Genomic DNA, 23,177 nt, shown 5'->3' with positions numbered 1-23,177 from the left:
AGGGATTTGTTCATTCTCAGTTGCAGCAGCCTTCAAACTGAGATGCAGGATTTTACGTTCACATCCACAGGTATTTCCGATCAACACAAGAGAACATTTTTTTTAATGCTGCACTTTCTATGATGGCACAAGAGACTGAACATGCTGGAACAAGGAGCAAAAATCTGTTGGAGGAACTCAGTGGGTCTGAGGAAGAAAATGAATTGCCGATGTTTCAGATCAAACCCCTGCACCAGGATCGAGAGCAGGGCTTACAACCGGAGTTGTGAACAATTCCTGAGTTCCTCCAGCAGACTGTTCAGTTGCTCCAATATCTCTGTGATGCTTGCATTTAAAAGTACAGCATCTGTACCTATCGCTACTGAGTGCTTCTCGATAGAAGCCAAGAATTTGCTCCAAAAGGCAAAATGCCTTTGGATTTGAAAAATATCAGAACCGTTTCTGTGGAGACACACGTTGTTATTTTCCTTTGCAGCACAAGGGTGGTCAACAATAGGTTAAAAAATGTTCGTTCCCTTCCTCAGTAAAGTTAGTATCCGTACGGTACTTTCACAGAGTCCAGAAGAACGGAAATGAGTTCCTCACCCCACTGAGACTGTGCCAGCCATCAAGTTTCCAATACACAAAGCCTACACCAGTCTCATTTCACTCTGTTCACTATCACATTAACAGCATCCAGATTCTGTTAATTACCTTCATACTTAGTCACTTTACAATGTCCAATTAAACCACCTACCTGCACATCCAGAAGAAACCTGTGCATTTACAGCCAGAGAACAGGCAAACTCTGCACAGACAGCTTTGGCCAGAACTGAATTCAGGTTTCCGGAATCAGCTGCTCTGCTGGCTGTGGCACTGTGTCTTACCCTGCCCTTTGAATGAGCCACTCTGCCACTCTAAAATTGACTATGAATGTTGAAGTCAAAGATTCAAAAGCTCATTTTATTATTGAAGTACGTATGCAGAATACAGCGATGAAATTTGTCTTCTCCAGCTAGCCATGCGATACAGAAGAGCATATAAGTAGTTGAAAGAAAGACGTCAATTCCCCTTCCACACAGGAAGAAAGAGATACAAAAACTAAAATGTTTTCGTATAGGATATCGAAAGAAAGTATTAGTAAGGGTCCTCCGCCAGATCCAGGATTTCATCAAGCAACTGTCAGTAAGCGTGCTCTCTCTGCGCTTTTTTTCAGGGGAGGATGTGGACCAACTGAAAGTGCGTTGAAAATGATAAAGCCAAGATTCAGAGATTAAACTTCGTAAGACTTTTTAAAAAGGTATCACTAAATCAAATGAATACCCAAATCATAGATTTATAGACAATATTGGAGCATGGTACTTATAATAGAAATGATAATTTGTTTAAATGAAATTTTAACATTAAAATAAATTTTCTATGATATAAATACTCAATGATTCCTTGAAAGTGGTTGTGCACTCAAAACTTGAAGTGTATTTTGGATGCTGCGTCGATTTCAAATCTTTTAAGTACCTCTGAAAGTTTGGATTTAAGCCTTCGCATTTGGTGATCCAGAAGCTTAAGGAATCCAGTGCAATTTTACACAGTGCATCTGACCTACTCTACAGAAATTGGGCTCCTTCATCTTCGTAACACAAACACAAGGGGATCTGCAGATGCTGGAAATTCAAGCAACACACACAAAATGCTGGTGGAACGCAGCAGGCCAGGCAGCTTCTATAGGAAGAAGTACAGTCGATGTTTTGGGCCGAGACCCTTCATAGTCCTGATAAAGGGTCTTGGCCCGAAACGTTGACAGTGCTTCTTCCTGTAGATGCTGCCTGGCCTGCTGCATTCCACCAGCATTTTGTATGTGTTCCTTCACCTTCATGATGTCATTACTCAATAACATATGCCAGCCACCAATTTGCTTAGGTAGTGAGTTACGGCTGTTTATCTTTACAACTAAAACTGAAATGAAACACATATAGAAAACACCACTTTCTGTTTGGGGGAAAGGTGGAATTGTGCTAATTGGAAGTTCTCTGATGCTGGGATGCTCTTTTCTCTAGGTTTATTCTCTTTAGATAGGTGTGCCCAAATATTTTTTCCTTGTAAAGTATATTCCTGAGTCCTTCCTTGCAACCTAGTCCAGCACCAACCCTTTTATAACTGTGTTTCCCCAATTCCAACTTCTGGTGTGTTCCACACTTCCTCCTGCCCACCAGTGGCCTCCAAATTTGATAATTCCCTCCATAAATGTCTCTCTCCCTCCTCCCCACCCAACACTTTAAGAAACCTATTACCACTAGCTTGTTTTACCCAGGCTTTTCTTATATGATCTTCTTTGTCTGAGCATAACATTGCAAAAGTTTCCTCCAGTGAATCACCTTGGTACATTTTACTATGATGAAAATTACAAGCTCTTGCTGCTGTTCTGTGATAAACAGAAAACTTTGGGAAGCAGTAAATGCGATGTCATTACCCTATCACAATGCCACTGGAATGGGGGTTCGTCATGGAAAGACCTTTCAGTCCTGCTTTCATTCAACGTTTGTGCACCTTTCATCCCAAATCCTGTTTCTCGCTTAGTATGCTGTAAGTTTACCTCATCTATATTAGGTGCTTTGACATTAAGCTTACTGACCCGAGAAGAGAAGGCCTTTTTATGTCTCTAACAAGCTACACGCTCTCTAACACTGCAGGAGATCGTAGCAGGTAAATAAGTCCTTTCATTTCACAAGGACCATGAAAGTGTAAGCCTCTGTTGCTGCCTGTAAAGGTAAGTTAGGCAATATATCCAAGAGACAAAGAAATGGATTCAGTTTTATAACTTGGTTTTTCCACCATATTCATCCCTTTTTCACATTTATTCATCAAAAATGATCCAGCAGTCTGAGTTTGTCAGACCACCCACACAGCTGTGTGTTCAGTTACTCAATCATTGTTTCAACAGCATTGCTAACTTAAGCACTCAATGCTACTGCAGTACTATTTAATCGTTCTAGATTTTTCATAATTAAACAAATGTCAAAATAAAGGCCTTTTCCTTTTCATTATCTAACATTCAGATTCCTAATGCAATGAAAAATATTATTGGAGTCAGAAAAATCTAGAAATAGCAGCTTAGTAGCACTGAAACTCTTCAAGTTATGCACACAAATGAGTCTTGCTAATTATTACCATAACTGAAGCGTTCTTTGTGGAATCATGATGTAATTCCCTTGTCATTTGTGCCTGCCTCAATCTTTTTAAAACAACACACATTACATGGAAAATGTACATTTCCAAAGCTTGAGACACAGCAGATCAAGTGTAAGCCTCAGAACAAACAATATGCATTCAGATAGAAAACATTCCAGATGCTCGAAGGGGCAAGGTGGAGAAATAGAAATGATTGAGGAGAGTTGATATTATTTTTAAACTGCTAGCAGGAGAACTTGGGGGGGGGGGGGCAGAAAAGGTCTGAAATGGAACAAAAGTATTGCAGAACTAATTGAAGGACAAGGTAGCATTTTGCAAGATTGTTTTCTGGCATTTTTCTTATAAGCTGTTTAAAGTATAAGTGTTCAATCAGCTAACAAATGCAATAACTTTGGAGAATTAGCAATATTGGTTAGATTTTAAAGGCGATGTGTAATTGTCCCTACAGCTTTAGCTAATCCATGCAGTACGACTTAACTGGGATCTAACAGGTTGAGAGACAATAATGAGTATTAATATGGGGCAGGGGGAAACCATTGCAGAGTATTAGAAAAAGCTGCTGAAATTTACAAACTTAACCAGCTCTATTATGGACACTAGCCTCCCCAGCACTGAGGACATCTTCAAAAGGCTGGAGGAACTCAGCAGGTCAGACTGAATCCACGAAAATGGACAGTTGGTGTTTCGGGCTGAGATCCATCTTCAGGGAGGGAGCGATTCGTGCGGAATGTGGAGAGGCGGAGAGAGGTAAAAAAGTGTTTGGTGATATGATCCCTTCGGAGATGGTGGAAGTTGTGGAGGCTGATGGGTTGGTAGGTAAGGATAAGAAGAAATGTATCACTGTTAAGGTGGCTGGAAAATGGGGTGAGCGCAAACCCCATTCTTTGAGCAAGGAGGACACCTCTAATATCTGGGAAGTGTAGCTTCATTCTGATGTGGTGGAGATGAAGGAACTGAGTACAGACAACAGGTTGGGAAGAGGTATAATCAAGATAGCCGTGGGAATAGGTAGGTTTATAAAAGATGGTCGATAGTTAGTATCCAGAGATGGAGACAGAGGTAGAGGAATGCGAGAAGGTGTCAGAAATGAACCAAGTGAAGTTAAGGGCAGGGTGGAAGTTGGAGGCAAAGTTGATGTAATTGACGAGCTCGGAATGAGTGCATGAAGCAGCACCAATGTAGCAGACAGAGGAAGAGTCGGGGAGCGTTAATGGGGCTGGTTGGAACATGGACTGTTTTAAGGTAGGCATAGCTGGGGCCCATGGCTAGCTGTCGAGTCTGGAGAAAGTGGGAGTAGCTGAAGGTATAATTGTTGGGGGTGGGAACCAGTTCTGCCAGACGGAGGAGGATGACGGTGGAGGGGAACTGATTAGTTCTTTCATTGCAAAAGAATCAGAGAGCTTAAGGTTTCCTGATGAGGGATAGAAGCGTTTTGGGACCGATCCTTCTGCTCATTCTGAAAATTGCATGTGTCATTGGTTTCAGTAGGAAAGTTAGGTGGTGATTAACCTTTCTATTGCAAGTTAATCTGTAGCAGGAATGCTGACATCTTCTGCTCAACATGAATCAGAAGCTGAGTGTGCACGTGTCTCTAACTGCAATGAGAAATGGCAAGTTTGGGTCAACTAACTACACTAGGATCACTGATGATCATCTCCTTTGACTTTCAGGAAAATATGTGATCTTTCAACACGGTAATGTCAAAAAAGCCCTCTGTCACAAGCAGGAAAGCCGCTGTTATTTTATCAGTTCACCAACAACGTAGGGATGTATGACTGAAACCACAGCAACATTTTTTGACATGAAAAATGACCTAAAATGTAATTAAATGTGTGGTTCTGAGTATGCAATATAGCTAACTGAAATCATGAAAATAATTAACATCCTGATTGGCAAGTTACTTCCAGATTCCTTGCATCACTAAAATAGCATCACAAACCCTTGCAGTAATATTTCTCCAATACTCATTCAAGACATGAGGGCTTCGCTGGCTGAGCCAGCTTTTAATTGACCATTCCTTGTCACCCCTAAGGTGGTGGTGGGGAGCTGCCTTCATGAAGTACTGCAATATATTCTGGCATTCCTTCCACAACAACCACCTACATGTCAATTTCTGATTTCTGTTCTGCCTCTGTGTCAGCCACATGAGAAACGACAAGGCATCAAACAATTCATATAGTCTCTAGCTTGTTTGCTTTAAAACTTCACAGGGTTCTATTAGTCCAGTATAATACATACCCTATAGCTGTGGTCTGACACAAGAAAAAGACTCACATTTCCATGTCTCTCAGAAACATCTCAGTATACTTTAGATGCTATGAATTACTTTGAAGTACAGTGACAGTCACTTTCTATATATAAGGCCCCAAAATTTACATTCCTGTGCTATTCTTCAGAACCCCAGACCCCATTTCAAGTACCCCAAGCAATGTTGAAATTAACAGATGCTGAATTCAAAAGCTAATGTCATTACAAAACATTATGGCAGAGGATATACGAACAAGGATCAGATTATTATATAGTGGTGCGGTTTCTTAACCCTAAACCACTAATGGGGACCTGTTTTAAGTTTGTGCATTTCAGCCTCAGATCCCCAAGCTAACTGGTATTTTGTCTCGAGATGTCATTATGCATGCAAACTTATACACACTTAATGGCTCTCTATTAAATAGTAAACAAAAGTATGAAAGGGAGGTTTTGTAATCTTACCTCTTAGCCAGTCCTGAATATAATGCAACCACATTTTTGGCAACTCTTTATTCTCTTCACGAACAATGTATTTGATGCTATCGAAACTCCTGTGCAGATCATAAAGCAACTTCTGGGATGCAGCATAATCAAACCCTCCCATGGAGACGATGTACATGTTGTAGAAGGAGAAATACTTGAACTGGACTTCAATAAAATTGTACTCCTTGGTTTCACGAGGCACAATGTCTGTAAGGTACAGCCCATCATGAACCATGGTAGTTCCATAAAGGCTCATCCCAAGCAAGGCCATGAAGAGGATTAACACGACAATCTAGGTTGTAAAAGTAAATTCATAAATGAACAAGTCTGTCGCACTTCAGATCAGAATACAATACATGGCATTTATCCAGAGCAATAAAGCTTTAGTGGTTTTTGGGGGATAAAGTTATATATTCTCACATTGCTCCAACAGAATTTCAGCAGGGGACCTTATTGAAAAGACTAGATAGAGTTGACAACTCCTTCTCCCCCACCCTCACCCACAATGCTGGTCAAACTGCTGAGACCACCCCCCCCCCCCAGTAGATTATATTCTCCTCCAGTTTCCACCATCTGCACTCCTGTGCCCCCATGGTTGTCCTAGAGGAGGACTAATTTTCTCAGCACAGGGTATGACATCAGTGTCAGTCAAGGAAGTGTGACTCATACTGGGGAAGGGTTCTGTTAATTTTCTAACAACCAGAAGAAAGTTATAAACAGTTACTCAATCTGGGTTCAAGTGATCAGAGCTTAAATTTCTTGGCCATAACCTTTAAAGAACAAAATAGTTGAAAATTATTTACTTTAGATTCAGTCCTCAGAAGAAGTGGAGCGTACTTGTCCCGTGCAAAATCAGTCAAATTCCATTTGACGAAGGGTATCTGAACACAGTTCCTGCAGACCTTTGCCTCGTCCACCTGGGCCAGTAGGTCCCGCGTTGAGCTAGTGGGGTCCATTCCCTGGGAGCCAATGTGCTCGGCTGGAGGCACGATGACTGAAGGAGTTGAAGAGATCTGAGATGTTGGAGAAATGATGGTGACAATGTGTTGGCCAGTAGGATCGCACTGGGTAAATGCCTGAACCGTGGTGGTGATCTGGGTGCTGTGGGTATATGTTGGCCCTCCATTCAGAGAAGGGTGAAAGTTATGGATATCGTTCACATCTGCAAACTCTTGTGGTTGGACCCGTATTACTCTCGTTGAGCAGAGGCTGAAAAACAAAATATATAGTGTATTCCATTCTACATTGATAGCATTATATATTGTTATATGCATTACAATGCTGAATAGTAATAGTTAATATAGCAAAATTAACTATTATTATGGTCAACTTTTATTAGAGTTAATAAAATTAACTATAGTAATTTTATGAAAAGTTTTCATCAATCATCAAAAAACATAACTAGTAATCGCTAATTGTTACTATCTACTGAATTAATTCCTGAAGTCAAATTATGGCCTTGAAATCACTCCCACATATCCCTTTCATGGCTGAAAGCAGCTTTGTTCCATGTTAAACCCTTCTTGGGAAAGTAACAGATGTTATGGTGGATGCCAGTGTCTGAAACATTTCATGTGGGTTGATTCATGGTGGTGTCCAGACCATGGGATTATTCAGCTACACACCATCTCCTGTTTTAAAACTCAGATGTACAATGTATCTCAAGTTATTTACCAATCAGGTGTTATGAGAACTTCCCACTTTGAATGGTCTTTCCTTCTCCGATAGTTTTTTCAGTGTTCAAAGATTCAAAGTGCATTTGTTATCAACAAATGTATAAATTATACAAACCTGAGATTTGGTTGCTTAATAGGCAGTCGCAAAGGAAGGAACCTGAAAGAACCCAGTTAAAGACCAACCCCCAGTGTCGACAGAGAAAGAGAAAAAAACAAATCATGCAAACAATAGAAACAAACAACACTCTGAACCAAACTAAATTCCCAGAGCAGCTCAGAGTAGGCCGAAAGCCTTGGTATTCAGTATATCATATTGGCAGGACAAGTCACTGCATAGTTCACAGACACGAAGCACAGCAGCCAAGTACAGTCTCACAGTCTTAGGGTCCTGGAGAGAGGAATCCCCAGACTATTCGGGCCAGCACTTAAACCATCCGAACCTTGCACGAGGTCCCGGGCCCCAAATTGGTCCCCGGCCTAAATTTCACTGCCAGAGAAGCTGTTTTCAACCTCTCCAAATCGACTCGGCACTTAGAGCGATCAACCCTCCCTCCCAGGAAAGTTGGATGGGCATTGGAAGCTTCTCCCCTCCAAATCGTTCACTCCATCCAGCACAGCTCCAACTCCAAGTGTGTCAATTTTGCAGAGCACCAGCAGGACACACGTCTAGGTTTTGCTATCTTAAACCAGAAGTTGTTAGGGTCTTACTCAGAGGTGAATCTGGTGAAACTCTGTTTCAGGGAACAGTGGCAAGTGAATTGCCAGCAGATTATATATTGTACCAGTTGGGTCACGGGAAAAGGGATTCTGAAATGGAAGAAAAAAAATCAATTGACTCACTTTTGATGATGACCTTTGAGTGGTTACACCTCCGCTTAGTCCTGACAAATAATGGCATAAATTCTGACTTTGTCCTTATCTTTGTGATCAAATCCAGAGACTCTATTAGAAGAGCAAATCTCACCTGGAAAAACAGCAGAAAATATCCAGCCTTTTGTCTTCCCGTCGATGAAGATCCAAGCTTAAGATGGCAGGAAAAATGAGGAGCACCATAGCAAAGTTAAAAACCACAACTATTGCAGCCTGTAAGGGGCAAAGAATAGAGAAGTTAATATCATTGTTTCATTACCCAGATTTGGAAATCTGCAGAATTAGTACTTTGAAAAAGCCACAGCGGGATGAGGGAAGTGGTTTTTACTAATGATAAAGTCAACAGCCCACCATGAGTACTTATTGTTCTGCTGTAGTACTTGGAGGAGAGGTACTTCTGCATAATATGTCATTCTTTCTAGAATTTTAACTTCTGAAATATGATGCTACATCATCAAATGCATTTGTTACTGTTTGCTTTCTTCTTATGTTAATGAACTCCAGCATTGTCTTGTCAGACTGCCTACAGTTTAGCATGCCCCTTTAAGATCTGAAAGAAACACAGCTGAAAATCTATAGCTTCACTGTAGGCCCCAGGCCTCAGGCAAAGAACAGCAGTTTCTGATTTCTAACCAAGATATTTCCAGCTTTAAGTGAGCTGTACTACAACCTTAATTCCAGACCTCACCAAAGCCCTATATTTAGCCAAGGAAAATATTAAATCACTTTAGGACTTGATGCAAGAAACCCCTTCTCCCTTAAATATGCCCCCTCTGACTCCTTTCCTCTATATTAACATTAAAGTGAAAGACTCCTAAAGTCACAGTCGTCTGATGTAAGAGAATAAGGAGGGGTGAAGTTGCCTAAGGCAGCCATTATAATGTATTATTATCTCCCAGACCACCCAGTGAGCCCAAGAAGATCACACTGCTGGAGCTGACATGTAGCTGATATAGCCCATCATTTATTGTCAACCACCTTGGCTGTGCAAATTGAAGGCCTGCTTGCAAGCCAGCCCAGTGTTCTTCACTGTTAGGTTCTGGATGCTTAATGCTCTTTGTATTGCTTTCAATCAGCATCTCCAGGCTTTGCCAAGTACAGTAGGCCAATGGGACTCTTTTCATTCAGCAAGTTCATTTGCTCGTTCTGTGCCATCTCGTATGATGTGGTCAATCACTGTCTTTCTATGACCATGCTTGATCTTGGCAAAGTTTTCTACATTAGTGGTTTGCCATTGCTTTCTTCCGGGCAGTGTCTTTACAAAACGGGTAACCCCAGCCAATACCAATACTCTTCAGAGATTGTCTGCCTGGCTTCAGTCGTCACATAACCAGGACGTGATATGCACCAGCTGCTCAAATGACCATCCACCAACTGCTCCCATGGCTTTACATGACCCTGATTGATAGGGGAGGCTAAGCAAGTGCTACACCTTGCCCAAGGGTGACCTGCAGGCTAATGGAGGGAAGGAGCCCCCTACACCACCTTTGGTAGAGACGTATCTCCACCCTGCCACCTATATTCAACATGTAAATACGAACAATGTTTACAGGAGGGCAAAGGAGAGGAAAACAATCACTGATCGGTGGAAATTAAATGTTTTTGTCATGTTATTTTCTTTAGCTCTTACTCCCCACTAAAAATAACCATTCTATAAATGGACTGGGTTGTCCATTTACTGATCCCTCCTATCTAATGACTGTAATCCTACTCCCAGTGTACCCCTGCTCTTAAACAGAAAAATAAATTAGACCAATCAATTGCAGTAACAACTCTAAAAAGGATGTGTTTGGGTATGGAACAATTTATTCAAAGCATGTAAGACAGGAGGAAGTATGACTTGACATCTCTCTAAAATTGCATCTGCATCCAGATTTAAAATGCAAATTAGAAACATTTTGCATCTCTCTCACATCTGAACCCGTCCCCCTGCTTCAAATATAGCTCAAGTTTTTCTAAATGGTAACAGTTTCTTCCTCTGTGCTTACTGCCTGAGACATTACGACATGATTATCACTGTCGCATCAACTGTGGATGACAAGTTTTGTTGAGATTAACTGGAAAGATGTCTGAGTCCTAAATGGGAGGGGAGAATTAAAGTGTAAGTACTGGAGAGCTCAAGGCCACGTTTCAGGATTTGGTGGAGAGGTTTACCACTACAATCATCCCATCTTCTCTTTTGATATTCCATACATGTCTGGCTTGTGTTGGCACATGGCCAAGTGGTTAAGGTGTTCGTCCAATTATCTGAAGGTCGCTAGTTCAAGCCTTGGCTGAGGCTGCGTGTGTGACCTTGAGCAAGGCACTTAACCACACGTTGCTCTGCGACGACACCGGTGCCAAGCTGTATGGGTCCCAATGCCCTTCCCTTGGACAACATTGGTGGCATGGAGAGTGGAAACTTGCAGCTTGGCAACTGCTGGTCTTCCATAAAAAAAATCTTGCCCAGGCTTGTGCCCTGGAAACCTTCCAAGGTGCAAATCCATGGTCTATCAAGACTAACAGAGGCCTACCTACATGTCTGTCTTCAATACTGATATCACTAGAGCATAACCAGTGCTCTGTTTTCTTGGATTTCAGGTGCCAACAGCGGTTCTATGATAACTGTCTGTTCCTTTCTTTTCAAATTCTTCTAGCTCCAACGAAGGATTGCAGATAAAAAAATCACTTGCTTCTCTCTGTATTCACATTGCTAGGCCAACATTATCTCTTCTGATTTCAGATTTCCAATATCCACAGCAGTCTACTTTTGTTTCTAAGTACTCATTTAAATTGTCTGTAATTATGTCTTTTTAAATTAAGTATCATTAATTGGTCTCCAACTTGACTGTTGTTTAGAGCCAATTGTCATCATAGTCAACAATTCCCAAAATAGAAAATGGTATCTCTTTCAGGCATAAAGAGAGGAGGACTTAAGAAGGAATTTCTTTAGCCAGAGGGTGGTGAATCTGTGGAACTCATTGCTACAGATAGCTTGGAGGCCAAGTTATTAAGCATATTTAAAGTGGAGGTTGAAAGGTTCTTGATTAGTAAGGTGTTAAAGGTTAAGGGAGAAGACGGGAAAATGCAGTTGAGAGGGATAACAAATCAGCATGATAGAATGGTGGAGCAGACTTGATGGGCTGAGTAGCCTAAATCTGCTCGTACGTTTCATGTTTGTATAAAGTTACAGTAAAAAAAAGCACTTCTACGATTTTCTACTTTTGAGACCACCAGTGCAGGTTGAAACTTACTGGCAGTATTAGAAAGGTGTCTACTGGATAGCAAGTAATTAACATTCTCAGGAGTCAAATCGTATGTTTTATAAGGGGCTACAAGTTAAAAGGGGAAAAGCTGCATGCAAAATCTGGTTTCCATGATTGCCTTTCAAGTGTATAAAAAATTCAATGTCGATGACATCCTACGTCAAGGGAAACGTGCAGTCATAGTGGTCCTGATCCCATCCTTACAAAATTCCATTTTTTATTTTATTGCAAAATGTTCTCATCAGTTCATCACACTTCAGAAGCCAAACTCCACTCTGCCACACTCCTAAAGAAGAGCTACATTGTTGTTTAGCAGACCGCTAAGCCCCTCTGTGGCTGACATCTGCAGGTAGCAGGAGAGAAGGTGCAGGTAAATTCAAAGAAGCATGCAACACCTGGAGCAAAGGAATTTACAGCCCTTAATCCACCCTCATCCAGTCTGCCCGGACCCCTCCCATGCCCCTCTGCCACTTTCCAACTTAAACATTTTGCAGACTTCTTTGAGAATGTTCAGCCGAGGTATTAAGCGATGCATTCTTGAGCCACTTTATATGATTCACCTACCTGTAAGGAAAATGCACGAAGTGCAGGGATGGGAATCAGAGCAGCCATCGAGAAAGCAATCATGTTATTGATGGATGTGAGAGCAACACTGGTTCCAGTCCTTCTCAGACATTCACCTGTTCTGTCCTTTAGCACAAAACAAAGCATAGTAAATAGCTGTGGAAATAATTTGCATTGAAGTCAATTGTGGTATAACTGAGCAAGGCAAACAAAGGTATCATTGCATACCAACTCAATCATGACTTTTATTTTAATTGGGCTCAAACTTAACCAAATCATCATTAATGATAGAAGCTTATCCACCTGAATTGATAACTCTCTCTCTACCTTTGAGACCTCCTCAGCCCCCACTTCTAATTTATACTATGGATTTTACGTTTCAGAAGAAAGTTTCTGTTGGCTGTGGAATCCACTACCAATCCCTGTGTGAGCTACCTTATTTCTCCATGATTAAACTGTTGGTGGGAACACACATTTTGTGTACTCAGCACATTTATGTTAAGATCGCCTGGAAAGGCATGCATCAAAAATTGATGGTGCTGACATTTTGCCAAAAGTAGCTTAAAAGGAGCTCTTTACTATTTGTGATGTACTCGGAGTTACCAAAATTATTGACAAAGAAGCACGCTCTATCAGGTTGGTGGCAGTTTCTTTTGTAGTCTTCCCCTGATTATTTCAGTGTAGTAGTGAGAAAGAAATAGCCATTGGATTCCAGTTCTATGTAGAAATTAGTCTTTACCTTGAAAGGAATGTTCTTATTTTGACCTGTCTCAGTGAATGCATGAGCCAAGAGAAACATGTCATCAACGCCAATACCCAGGGCCAGAAATGGTAGTACCTGGTTTCAGGAGATATAAAGAAATTATTAATATTTGAAATTAGCTATTACAGTAAGAGCCTATACCACACCAAGTTCATAGGCAAAAACCATTGATTTTTCTCCACTGCCTCAATTCCAGGATATTCCATTGAGAGATATTCAATTGCGGGGAAGCAGTAGACTTGTGAGATCGGAGTTAAGTACCTGAGTCGTTGCAGCATTGAACGAAATGCCCAGAAGGGAGCACAGCCCCAGTCCTGAAGCTACTGACAATGCCACCAACAGCACTCCAGCTAGACCCACAGCACCTTGGGATTTGGAGCAGTCCCACCTCAGCATGGTCACACAAGCATATGCCAACTAATGGGAATTAAAGAAAACAAAATATTTATCACTATGTATCCATACAGTAGAAATAGAAACAGAAAATGTCTGTTTCTTTTGTTAAGAATTTGCATTGAGAGGCAACCGAAAATGGTGTTAACTTGAAACAGAAATATTGAAGGTAAAAACAAACTCACCATTAGCAAGTACCCTCCAGCAACACGGAGGGCACTGACATCAGAAAAAGATCTCATGATGTCATTGAGGGTGGTGGTGGAAAAGGCATGGATATTTTGTGTGGAGTTCTGAGGCAGGGCCTGGTGAGCCACCTACAACACGAAGAAAGATCATTTTAAGTAAACATCAGCATTACTGGCTCATTGGAAATGTACATTCAAAAGTATGACACCTATATTTTAAGGTCTTCAGAATCAGAATAAGATTCAGGTATATTATCAATGACATATGTTGAGAAATTTGTAGTTTTGTGGCAAAACTACAGCGGGAAGACATAACAGTTCCTGAGTTACAATGAATAAATAAACAAACAGTCCAGACTAGGAATGGTGGGGACCATTCAGAAATCCGATGACAAAGCTGAAAAAGCTGTTCCTAAAAAGATTGAGTGTGCCTCTTTAGGCTCAGTCTAGGATTCGCTAGTAAAAATATGCAACTGATCTGATGAAGCATACAGTGTTAGATTTGGTTTCTACCCTGTGGTGAATTGGTTGACCTAAACTAAGAAAATAGTTGATACTTTGCAATTGATTTCAAAGGACACACACAAAGTGCTTGAGGAGCTCAGCGGGCCAGGCAGCATCTATGGAAATAAGTACAGTTGACATTTTGGGCCGAGACCCTGAGGCCTGAAACGTCGACTGTACTTTTTTCCATAGATGCTGTCAGTCCTGCTGAGTTCTTCAAACATTTTGTGTGTGTTGCTTAGATTTCCAGCATCTGCAGACTTTCACTTGTTTGTGATTGATTTGAACAATCTCAGTTTGAAATAGGGACAACAAAAATAAATCATTATGAGTTCAGGCTGAAAGGTGTCACTATGTGGAGAATAATTGAGGACAAAGCTAACACTGTTTTCCCGAAAGGAGGAACTGCCAATATTTTTTCACTTGGGTTCTGAGGACCCAAAGCCCATTCGTGGCATTCTTACTAATTGTCTTGACGGCTTAAACAAACCATGAATCACACTATCCTAAATGACCCAATAACCCACTGGGCATTAAATTCACCAGCAGAATGTAACAGGAAACCTTTCTTATTGGATACAAATGATAACTCCTAGGTTAAAATGAATAAACTGTGAAAAGAGGCAGACTTTAAAACATGCCCAAACAACAATTATTTTAAAGAGTTAATGTTGTTGACCTACTTGGTCACAAATATGAGCTTGAAATCACGCTACTGAAGCATTTGCTACTTAACAACAGATAAGTGTATTCCTACATTTTATTTGTGTAATGTTTAAAAAATAGAACCTGATACAAGGTAATCTTGAGGAGAAATATTCATGTCCATCATTTAAATAGCCCTAGTTAAGTCAGGCATGCTGACTCATGACATTAGACTAGTGCAGTGGGGTATTTGCTTATCTCCCGGGTAAAAGGTGGTCAAAGCTTGACAGAAGAGGCCTTCAGAGGCCAGTCTGCATGACTCACTTTCATTGGCCTGTTGTAAGATCCTGAGGAGACTAATAATATAGGCAAACCATGCGGGAGTGTGGGGGGTGTGGTAGGGAAGAGGATAATGCACCCAGGGGGTTGAATTCTTCACTAAAATAGATACACACATTTGTAGCAGATTTAAAGGAAAACAATATGTGGAACAATTGAATAAAGTTCAGACTGCTAATTAATTGTAAAACAATGTGGAAAAAGTAACTCCTCAACAATTTAAGGCAATTTGAATATAAATCCAGAATAGTTAAATAAAAACATCAGCATATTCTACATTCCCAAGAGATCTGTCTTGTCAAAAGAGTTGAATAAATTTGAGGTATATCTTGAAGTTATCCAATTTTTCTGATTGGGCTTATTCAAATGCAAACTCGTGGTGATTTTTTTCATACATTTTAAACATGTACAAAATACATTATTTTTTGATCCTTGACAGCTTAGAATAATGGCTGCAGATGCCAAAGATCACTATGGTCAAAGGTCAGGTGAGATCACATGGCCTCTGGTGCGCAGCAAAGGTCCCGTCATTCACCACCTAAGTTGCCACAGCCAAAGGGACTGCAACCTTGGGAATCAGTGAAACATCTTCCACATTTGCTATTCAACCCAACACAACCCAATTGCCTTTCCAGGCAAGCTTCACATTGGCCTCAGGTCTTCTTGTAATCAGCATCTGGGTGTCAGTTATCACCAAACAGCTTGTTCCCATAACTCTCCATCTGTCAGAAGCCCAGGATCTGTCTCCTTGTACACTACAGCTGCAGACTGATGAAAATCAGCCTGATGAGTAATTTCAGCATTTACAAGAACAATTCTCCCTCACACATTGGAATGAATCCAATTGAAAATAAAGAGAAAAGTGTGTTTGTTTTCTTCATACAGTATATTTTAAAAATCCTTGGTTTTTCCCACAAAATAAAACCCTGAAATTCACTAGGAGGCATTTAAAGACTGAACCAAACTGCTTGCCAAATATTGTACACTCAGTAGGAACATTAATTTTCCTAAGTGTGCTGAGCACAGTGCAACTAATGATTAAGGCCAACCCCTAGTAGTCTGATGTATCTCTGATAAAAATGGACATGACTTGTAAAATACCTCATTTTACATTGATAAAAGCCCAGGCATTAAGTATAACCTCAAAAAAAATCCATATTTTGCTCAAGACCTGTTTCTTCGATGTAGTTTAAACCTCAGTCTGGCATTCACCCAACTACCACTTACAATTTCTTTTCTTTCCTCATTTTTGGGAGAACTTCCACTTAAATGCATGGACTTGTAACTGAACGTGAATCTAGCGGCCATGTAATACATTACCGAGATTTGGGAGGGGTGTGTGTGTGTGTGTGTGTGTGTGTGTGTGTGTGTGTGTCTGTGTGTGTGTTCGTTCATGCATGGTGTATGATCATGTGTGTTTATGAACATGTGTGTCTGAATACGAATGCACATCAGCATATATATGTTCCATGATTCCACCTTCACCTGTCTTCACCATTTGTACATTTTTTCTGTAAAGATTATTGGATAAGAATCAGGACTGTAAAATCATGGCTTATTTCTACACTTTGACATGCCTCTCAAACTTCAAAACCATTCTTACTCTTTTTTTTTAAAACCATGCTTTTGGTCACTACCTCTAACCTCTTTTGAGTCACTGTTCAAATCTCCTTGTAAATTACCTTACAATATTAATTGGTGCAAATAAATGTATATTTTTGTTGTAAGGTGGTTCTAACCAGCAAAGTGTGGGCATTAAAACTCAAACCGTCCTGCTTGTAAAATTTCAGACACACACCACACCTAGCCAATTAAACTTGTGTGGAGAATTTACATTTTCAGCTTAAGTCATGTCCAGCCATAAGCTTTGGACCATAGCTTCTCAACTCAGGTTTTCCAATGTGACAGAATACCCCCAATATTGATAATGAAGAATCCATTTGGTGATATTGGAGAGGGACCAATCATTATTTACAACTATCTCTTTGGCTCTACTAAAAATGAAGAAGCCATGGACGCTGAATCACAGAACTTCTAATGGTTCTCAAATTTTTGCCATGGATGGCACGGATGCAATGCAGTCTCACAACTCCATTTTGAGTTCAATTCTGTCCTATGGTACTGTCTGTGTGGAGTATTCCCACCCACATCACAGATACACAAACACTGGAGATTCTGCAGATGTTGGAAATCCACAGCAACACACACAAAATGTTGGAGGAACTCAGCATCTATGGAAATGAATAAATAGTCGACATTTTGGGCTGAGTCCCTTCATCAGGACAGAGGGTCTCGGCTCGAAACATTGTCTGTTTATTCATTTGCATAGATGCTTCCTGACCTGCTGAGTTCCTCCAGAATTTTGTGAGTGTTGTTCACAGAAACATGCTCGATAGTAATCAAATAGGTTACAATAAACTGTGTCTAGTGTCAAAGGTGGGTAGGAGAATCAGTATTACTGGGCATATGAGAGATAATAGGTACACGGAATTAAGGATGGGAATGTGATTGATGGAATTTTTCTGAGAACCAGCATTGACTCAAGGCCCTAAATCTACTCAGCAGAACTGAGGAAAAATTTTGTCCCTCTCACCATGAACCCAATTTAGTTTCACTGTGGATCTCTGCCATTTAACAGAACACTCTTAAATTCTCTCTCCATTCAACTTGCCAAGAATTTTAATATATAAAATGAATTTCAGCTCACTGTCCTTTCCCAAAATGAACCACCTCATACTTCTCTGCCTCATACCTCATACCTTTCTCTTTTTGTCCTCACATGTCCTTATTGTTTGCCAAGTCTTCAATAAGATTCCTTAGTCTTTCTTCACTGTGAAAACAATTTATTTTACTGGAAAACAAAAGTCTTTCCAGCTTAGGAAACAGCATCACCTCCAGCACACTAATCTACAGCATGCTCTTGCCACCCTGCTCCATTCCACTGCATTCCCTGTAACTCTATCAACTCTTCACCTCAATAGACAGCTTCTTAATACATCAATAATTTCACTTTATTATTTACAAATTACCCTGACTTCTTTGCAAACTCATTGATATATTTGAAATATATTTGGTATCTACTCAACCATTCTGAGTCAATTACATACAAAGCAATGGACTGATGGTAAAAGAAATTTATCTAGTCCAGCAAACCCAAATCCACAAAAAAAAGATTGAATATTTAATAGGTATCATATAAAACATAAGATTAGTCTATAGAATTAACAATAATCTTTGGTTCCTTATTATATTAACTGGTTTGGCCAGCATCTAAGATATCTATATGACTGATAGAGCAACACATCAAAACAGCGGTCGCCATGATATACTATCAATCTGTGATCTATCGTGTGCTTTACACTGCTTCATCATCACTGGCAGTTTAAAAAGCTTATCAAATAACAGGTCAGAAACTCCACTAATGATAGGTTCAGTATTTGCTATTCAAAAACTTAAATTACTGGCTTTATTTGTGTCCCTTTCATTGTTGGACATAAAACTGACATTCTAAGGGCAACAGGTTTTCATGCTGCTGGTAAATAATGTTCAAAGAGTTAATCTTTAACATCGTTTGCTGTTAACAACTTAAAGCCAGCGAAGAGCAGTAGCTAGTTCAGTGCTACTATAATTACCCATTCAGGTGGTGGGCGGTGCAGATAAATGTTACACTGAGCCAACTGTAAAGCAAGCCCTTTCATTACATACAGTTCATGCATTATCACTGACAAAGAGCTCATCTGTTGAGCCCTTTCACCTCTTCTGCCCATGCAGGTAAGTTCCTTACTTGCAGAATTAATTAATTTTTCATTCCTCACATTAAATTCCATTTCACGCAAAAGAAAAGTAACAGAAAAGATAGCAATTGTCAATACCTCAACAAACTTTCGTTGCCAGTTTTCCAAAATGGCTGTTGCCTTCTCCAAGTTCCAGTTGATATCGTGGATTTCATAATCATCCTTATAATGCTCATAAAGTTGCTTAGGGCTCATCAGCAGATACATGGTCTGTAAAGCTTCAGCACTTGAGTGAGAAGAAAACATATACAACTGATTTATAAAAGAAGCACTTGAATTTTTATAGTTCCCTTTCATACAGGCTGCAAAAATCTTTTCCTGCCAGTTGAGTATTTCTGCAGGGCTGTTTTGGATTTTAATGAGGGAAGGTGTCCAAATATCATAGGATGTTTAAAATCAAGATTTTATCAGTTCAGTAAGTGTGTATTGTGTCATTATTAATGAAATTCTTTCTATTTTAAACCCAGAATATGTTCAAAAATCAAAGGGCTGCGTTGCATTTGGCAAGAACACATCAATGACATGATGGCACTGTTCAGTGGAGCCCCAACATGCCCGTTATTGAACTTTGGTATCCAGAGCTGGCCGCCATGCTCTTGGAGAAAGGGGAGAAATCAGCCAGTGTTGCTCGTGCTGCCTCATGTGGGAACTTTTCAAGTGTGGCTATCAGATGAGGGGAATGTCAGGTTCAGCTGTAAACAAAATCATGCTGGAGCCCTGAAATAAACTCATTTCAGAGTCCAGACCAAGCAGCACCCATACAAAACAAAAACAGATTCAACATATTAAACACAAGAGATTCTGCAGATGCTGGAATTCCAGAGCAACACACTCAAAATGCTGGAGGAACTCAGAACTCAGCAGGTCAGGCAGCATCAATGGAAATGAATAAATAGTCGATGTTTCAGGCAGAGACCCTTCTTCTGGACCAGAAAAGAAGGAGGAATTCTCCAGAAACACACAAATTAAATTGAAGATTTGTCAATATGAGCGACTCTGGCATTTTCTTTTTAAAAAATCGGGCTAAGCGCCAATGCCTTTCACAGTTGAACAAGTCATTGGGTAGTAGTAGTATAAAATTTGTTGCTTCTCTGATCATCGACTGTCAAGAACCTATGACTGTGACAGAAAACATTCAGCCCTTCGTGCCTGTGCTTTGGAGGATTGTTTGCAAGAAATTACATCAAAGTCAATGAACATGAGATAGGAAATTTTCAATTAATCTGAAAATAAATGGTGTTTGTGAAAGATGCACTCAAAACACTGCAAAAGGCCCAGAGGCTTGATATAATCAATAACCATTTCTCTAACTTTACCCTGGATGGTGTAGGTCCTCATTGATGATATGATGAGGAAGATGGACACTGTTGGGAGAATAAACACTGCCAGTTCCCGTTACATTAGCTCTGTAGTTGTATAGGTGACTGGTTATGTTTAATTCCAGAGCTAACATGTGAATAATGGCCACTGGGAGGAGCTAATGAAGGGCCCCAAGTCTTGCTCCAGTACAGAGGACATAGGTGCGTATGAAAAATTAACAAGGAAAACAATGAAAGAGAAAAGACTAATGAAGCCATATGACTTGCTTATCTTTATTGCTGGGGGCAATGAGTATCAGCTAGGTATGGTGTCACCGTACAAAACTTTGGTTAGGCTGCACTTGAGTAGTGTGTGCAGTTCTGGCCATTCCATTCCAGGAAAATTGTGGAAGCTTCGGGAACGGTTCAGAAGGGAGGCAGATAAAGGGTAAGCTGTCAGATCCCTTTTCACAGGGCAGACACGGTGAATACCACAGGACATACACTAAAGGTGAGAGGGGGAAAGATTAAAGGAGATGTGTAGGGCAAGATTTTCTTCTTGCTGTTTTTTAAACATACAGTTTGGCAGGAGCCTGGAAATGGTTGCCAGGGTAGGGGTGGAAGTAGATACAGTAATGGTGTTTAAGAGGCCTTTGGATAGACACACGAATATGCAGGGTTGGAAGAGTATTGACCACCTGATAAAAGGCGCATTGTATTTTTTATCTGCATGAACAACACTTCCTCTGTAACGGTATGCGATTCTGCATTCTGTTTTTTTGCTTTTCCCTTGTACTACCTTTATGTGAAGAAGTGATCTCTATAGATGGCATGCAAAACAAAGTTTTCACTGCACCTCAAATACAGGTAATACTAAACTCCTTTTACAAAATTTACATGTGGGCAGACGAGATTTAGTTTAATGTGGCATTGTGTTCAGTACGGACACTGTGAGCTGAAGGGCTTTTCCCTGTGATATGTTCTATGAGACTTGTATCAACGCCGATCTGTACAGGATTAGAAAATATTCAGAGTAGCTTGTGTTATTTGCTCTAGAAATAGCTAAATAATATTTTCTTCAGGCCAAGATCTGACTCACGATAATTTCTTCTTCCTGAGAAGTTTTCTGTTAGTGTCTGTTTTCACTGGTCCACAAGTCATTCAGTCAGAATCTCATGTTCTCAGCCTGAAACTTTAGAGCTGGGTCAGGTGACCTATCATTGCCTTCAGCACTAGGGTTTATCTGACCAGTTAAAACTCCTCCCAACACCTTAACAATACCACAATTTTATGGCCCTTCATCAGGGAGATTTCACACAAGTTTAGTCACAGGTGCAAATTCAAATCTGTGTTTTCAGCTACCGGGCAGCCTGCTGGTTGGCACCCTGACAATCAAAGCTCAGAGAGTGCAACTAGGATATCATAAATCATATCACAAAGTAATGTTTCCAAGTCTTTCAAGGTCTGTTCAAAGGGACTGCACCACATCCATGGAGATTTCCCAGGTCACATTCTGGGCAAAGCACCAACTCTGTTGTAATCCCGTTCATTTTACATTGATTTCAAACAGAAAAAGAAAGAAATCACAAAAATACTGGGATTGTGTAACATTCCATTCATTTTTACATGACCTAGACTGTTTCTTTTTTTATAATTTGAAGTGATCTGTGTTATTTTCTCCTCTCTTTTGGTTTCTGTCTTCCCAGAGCCACACACAGCTCCCCAGGAATGACGTGGAGACAGACAGGGAGATCAGCTGCCAGCTTTCCCCACTGCCTTTACAGGAAGGTGCAAAGCAGTAACCCTGAAAAGGATTTAATTAGTCCGGGAAAGGAGGAAACCCTCATGATTGTAACAGCAGCTGCAAGCCAGTAAATGACCACCACTGATGTATTCTCTGTTACCACACAACCAAAGCCACCTGTTCCTTTCCCTCTTCTCTATTAAATAAAGCATGATGCTTCATTTAATCAATAATGGAAACTAAGCAATATTATGGATGATATTAAGCGTTACCTTAAAGGTGAAGTACTTAAACTAAAAATATCACTGTTGCTATATTTTACTTTAACCGCAGTGTGTTTTTTTTTAACTATTACATTAACATCCTTGCTACCTTCTGGAATATTTCTTGTGTGAAGCTGAACAAGTTAAAATGCTGAGCACATAGGTGAACTAATAGTGGAATTTACTGCAAATACTTGGCAAGGCAGGCAGCCTTTCTGATGAAGTACAGGAACATTTTTAGGTGACTGGGTTTAAAATCATCAGTGCACTAACCCAAAACGTTGCCATCTCTCTCCCTCTACAGATGCAGCCTGAAAATTTCCAGCACTTTCTATTTCTATTTTCAGGACCCAGATAATGAACTGAAGAAAAATAAAGTCAATGACCTGAAGCACCTTCAGAAATATTACCTGACCCGCTAAATATATTCATTACTTTGTATTCAATACTGCAATATTTTGCATTATTATTTCAGTGGAGGCTACATAAATATTAAAATGTGAATCAGTTGAATTAATATGGATATAGTTATGAGATCCATTGTTCATCCAAATTAATGGCAGAGATGATAAAAACATTCTTAATCGCAAAGGGTAAAAATCAGCACTCATTCTCAATACCACAGTATTTATAACACCTGCCAATGACAGAGAAAATAAATAACCTTCCTTAATCCCAATAAAGATTAATAAATGTTCTTGCTCGCAATGGAGATGCTAGAATGAGAAGAATTCCCAGTGGAGTTGATAGTATTTTTATAAAAATCTCCTTTCCTTCAGCCCAGAAATCTTGGGAGATCTCAGAGAAACTTGAGTGGATACAACGGTATCAGGGTCCTGACCCAACCATTGAAATGACTCACTCACACAGCTCTCCATCTTAGGGTTTCTGCTCTCTGCATAAGAACCCCCCAGTAGTGGTGTGAAGGTTCCTGGACTTTCAGATCAGAAATCCTTGTCACCTTCGGGGATACCACGCTTGTTCCAACACCTTTCC

The 23,177-nt window shown here is 40.2% G+C and overlaps 1 protein-coding gene and 1 long non-coding RNA gene across 4 annotated transcripts in view; one reads left to right on the top strand and one right to left on the bottom strand.

Annotated features, from left to right (window-relative positions):
* Positions 1 to 23,177, bottom strand: part of ptch2 (patched 2) — a 113,977-nt gene that overhangs the window by 32,776 nt on the left and 58,024 nt on the right. For all 3 annotated transcript variants that reach the window (XM_059984104.1, XM_059984105.1, XM_059984106.1), the window contains exons 8-15: positions 18,955 to 19,102; positions 13,592 to 13,723; positions 13,275 to 13,430; positions 12,990 to 13,088; positions 12,251 to 12,376; positions 8,536 to 8,654; positions 6,699 to 7,104; positions 5,875 to 6,187 (exon numbers count right to left, since the gene is read on the bottom strand). In XM_059984104.1, the coding sequence (XP_059840087.1) occupies positions 5,875 to 6,187; positions 6,699 to 7,104; positions 8,536 to 8,654; positions 12,251 to 12,376; positions 12,990 to 13,088; positions 13,275 to 13,430; positions 13,592 to 13,723; positions 18,955 to 19,102 (1,499 nt within the window). The remainder of the gene's footprint in view (positions 1 to 5,874; positions 6,188 to 6,698; positions 7,105 to 8,535; positions 8,655 to 12,250; positions 12,377 to 12,989; positions 13,089 to 13,274; positions 13,431 to 13,591; positions 13,724 to 18,954; positions 19,103 to 23,177) is intronic.
* LOC132401840 (uncharacterized) lies at positions 3,254 to 22,142 on the top strand. Its single transcript, XR_009514723.1, has 3 exons — positions 3,254 to 3,276; positions 3,766 to 3,912; positions 21,881 to 22,142. It is a non-coding gene; the product is annotated as an uncharacterized LOC132401840 (long non-coding RNA).

Source organism: Hypanus sabinus, chromosome 11 (assembly GCF_030144855.1).
Source record: "Hypanus sabinus isolate sHypSab1 chromosome 11, sHypSab1.hap1, whole genome shotgun sequence".
Lineage (NCBI taxonomy): Eukaryota > Metazoa > Chordata > Chondrichthyes > Myliobatiformes > Dasyatidae > Hypanus > Hypanus sabinus.
This window is presented reverse-complemented; position numbering and strand designations above follow the sequence as displayed.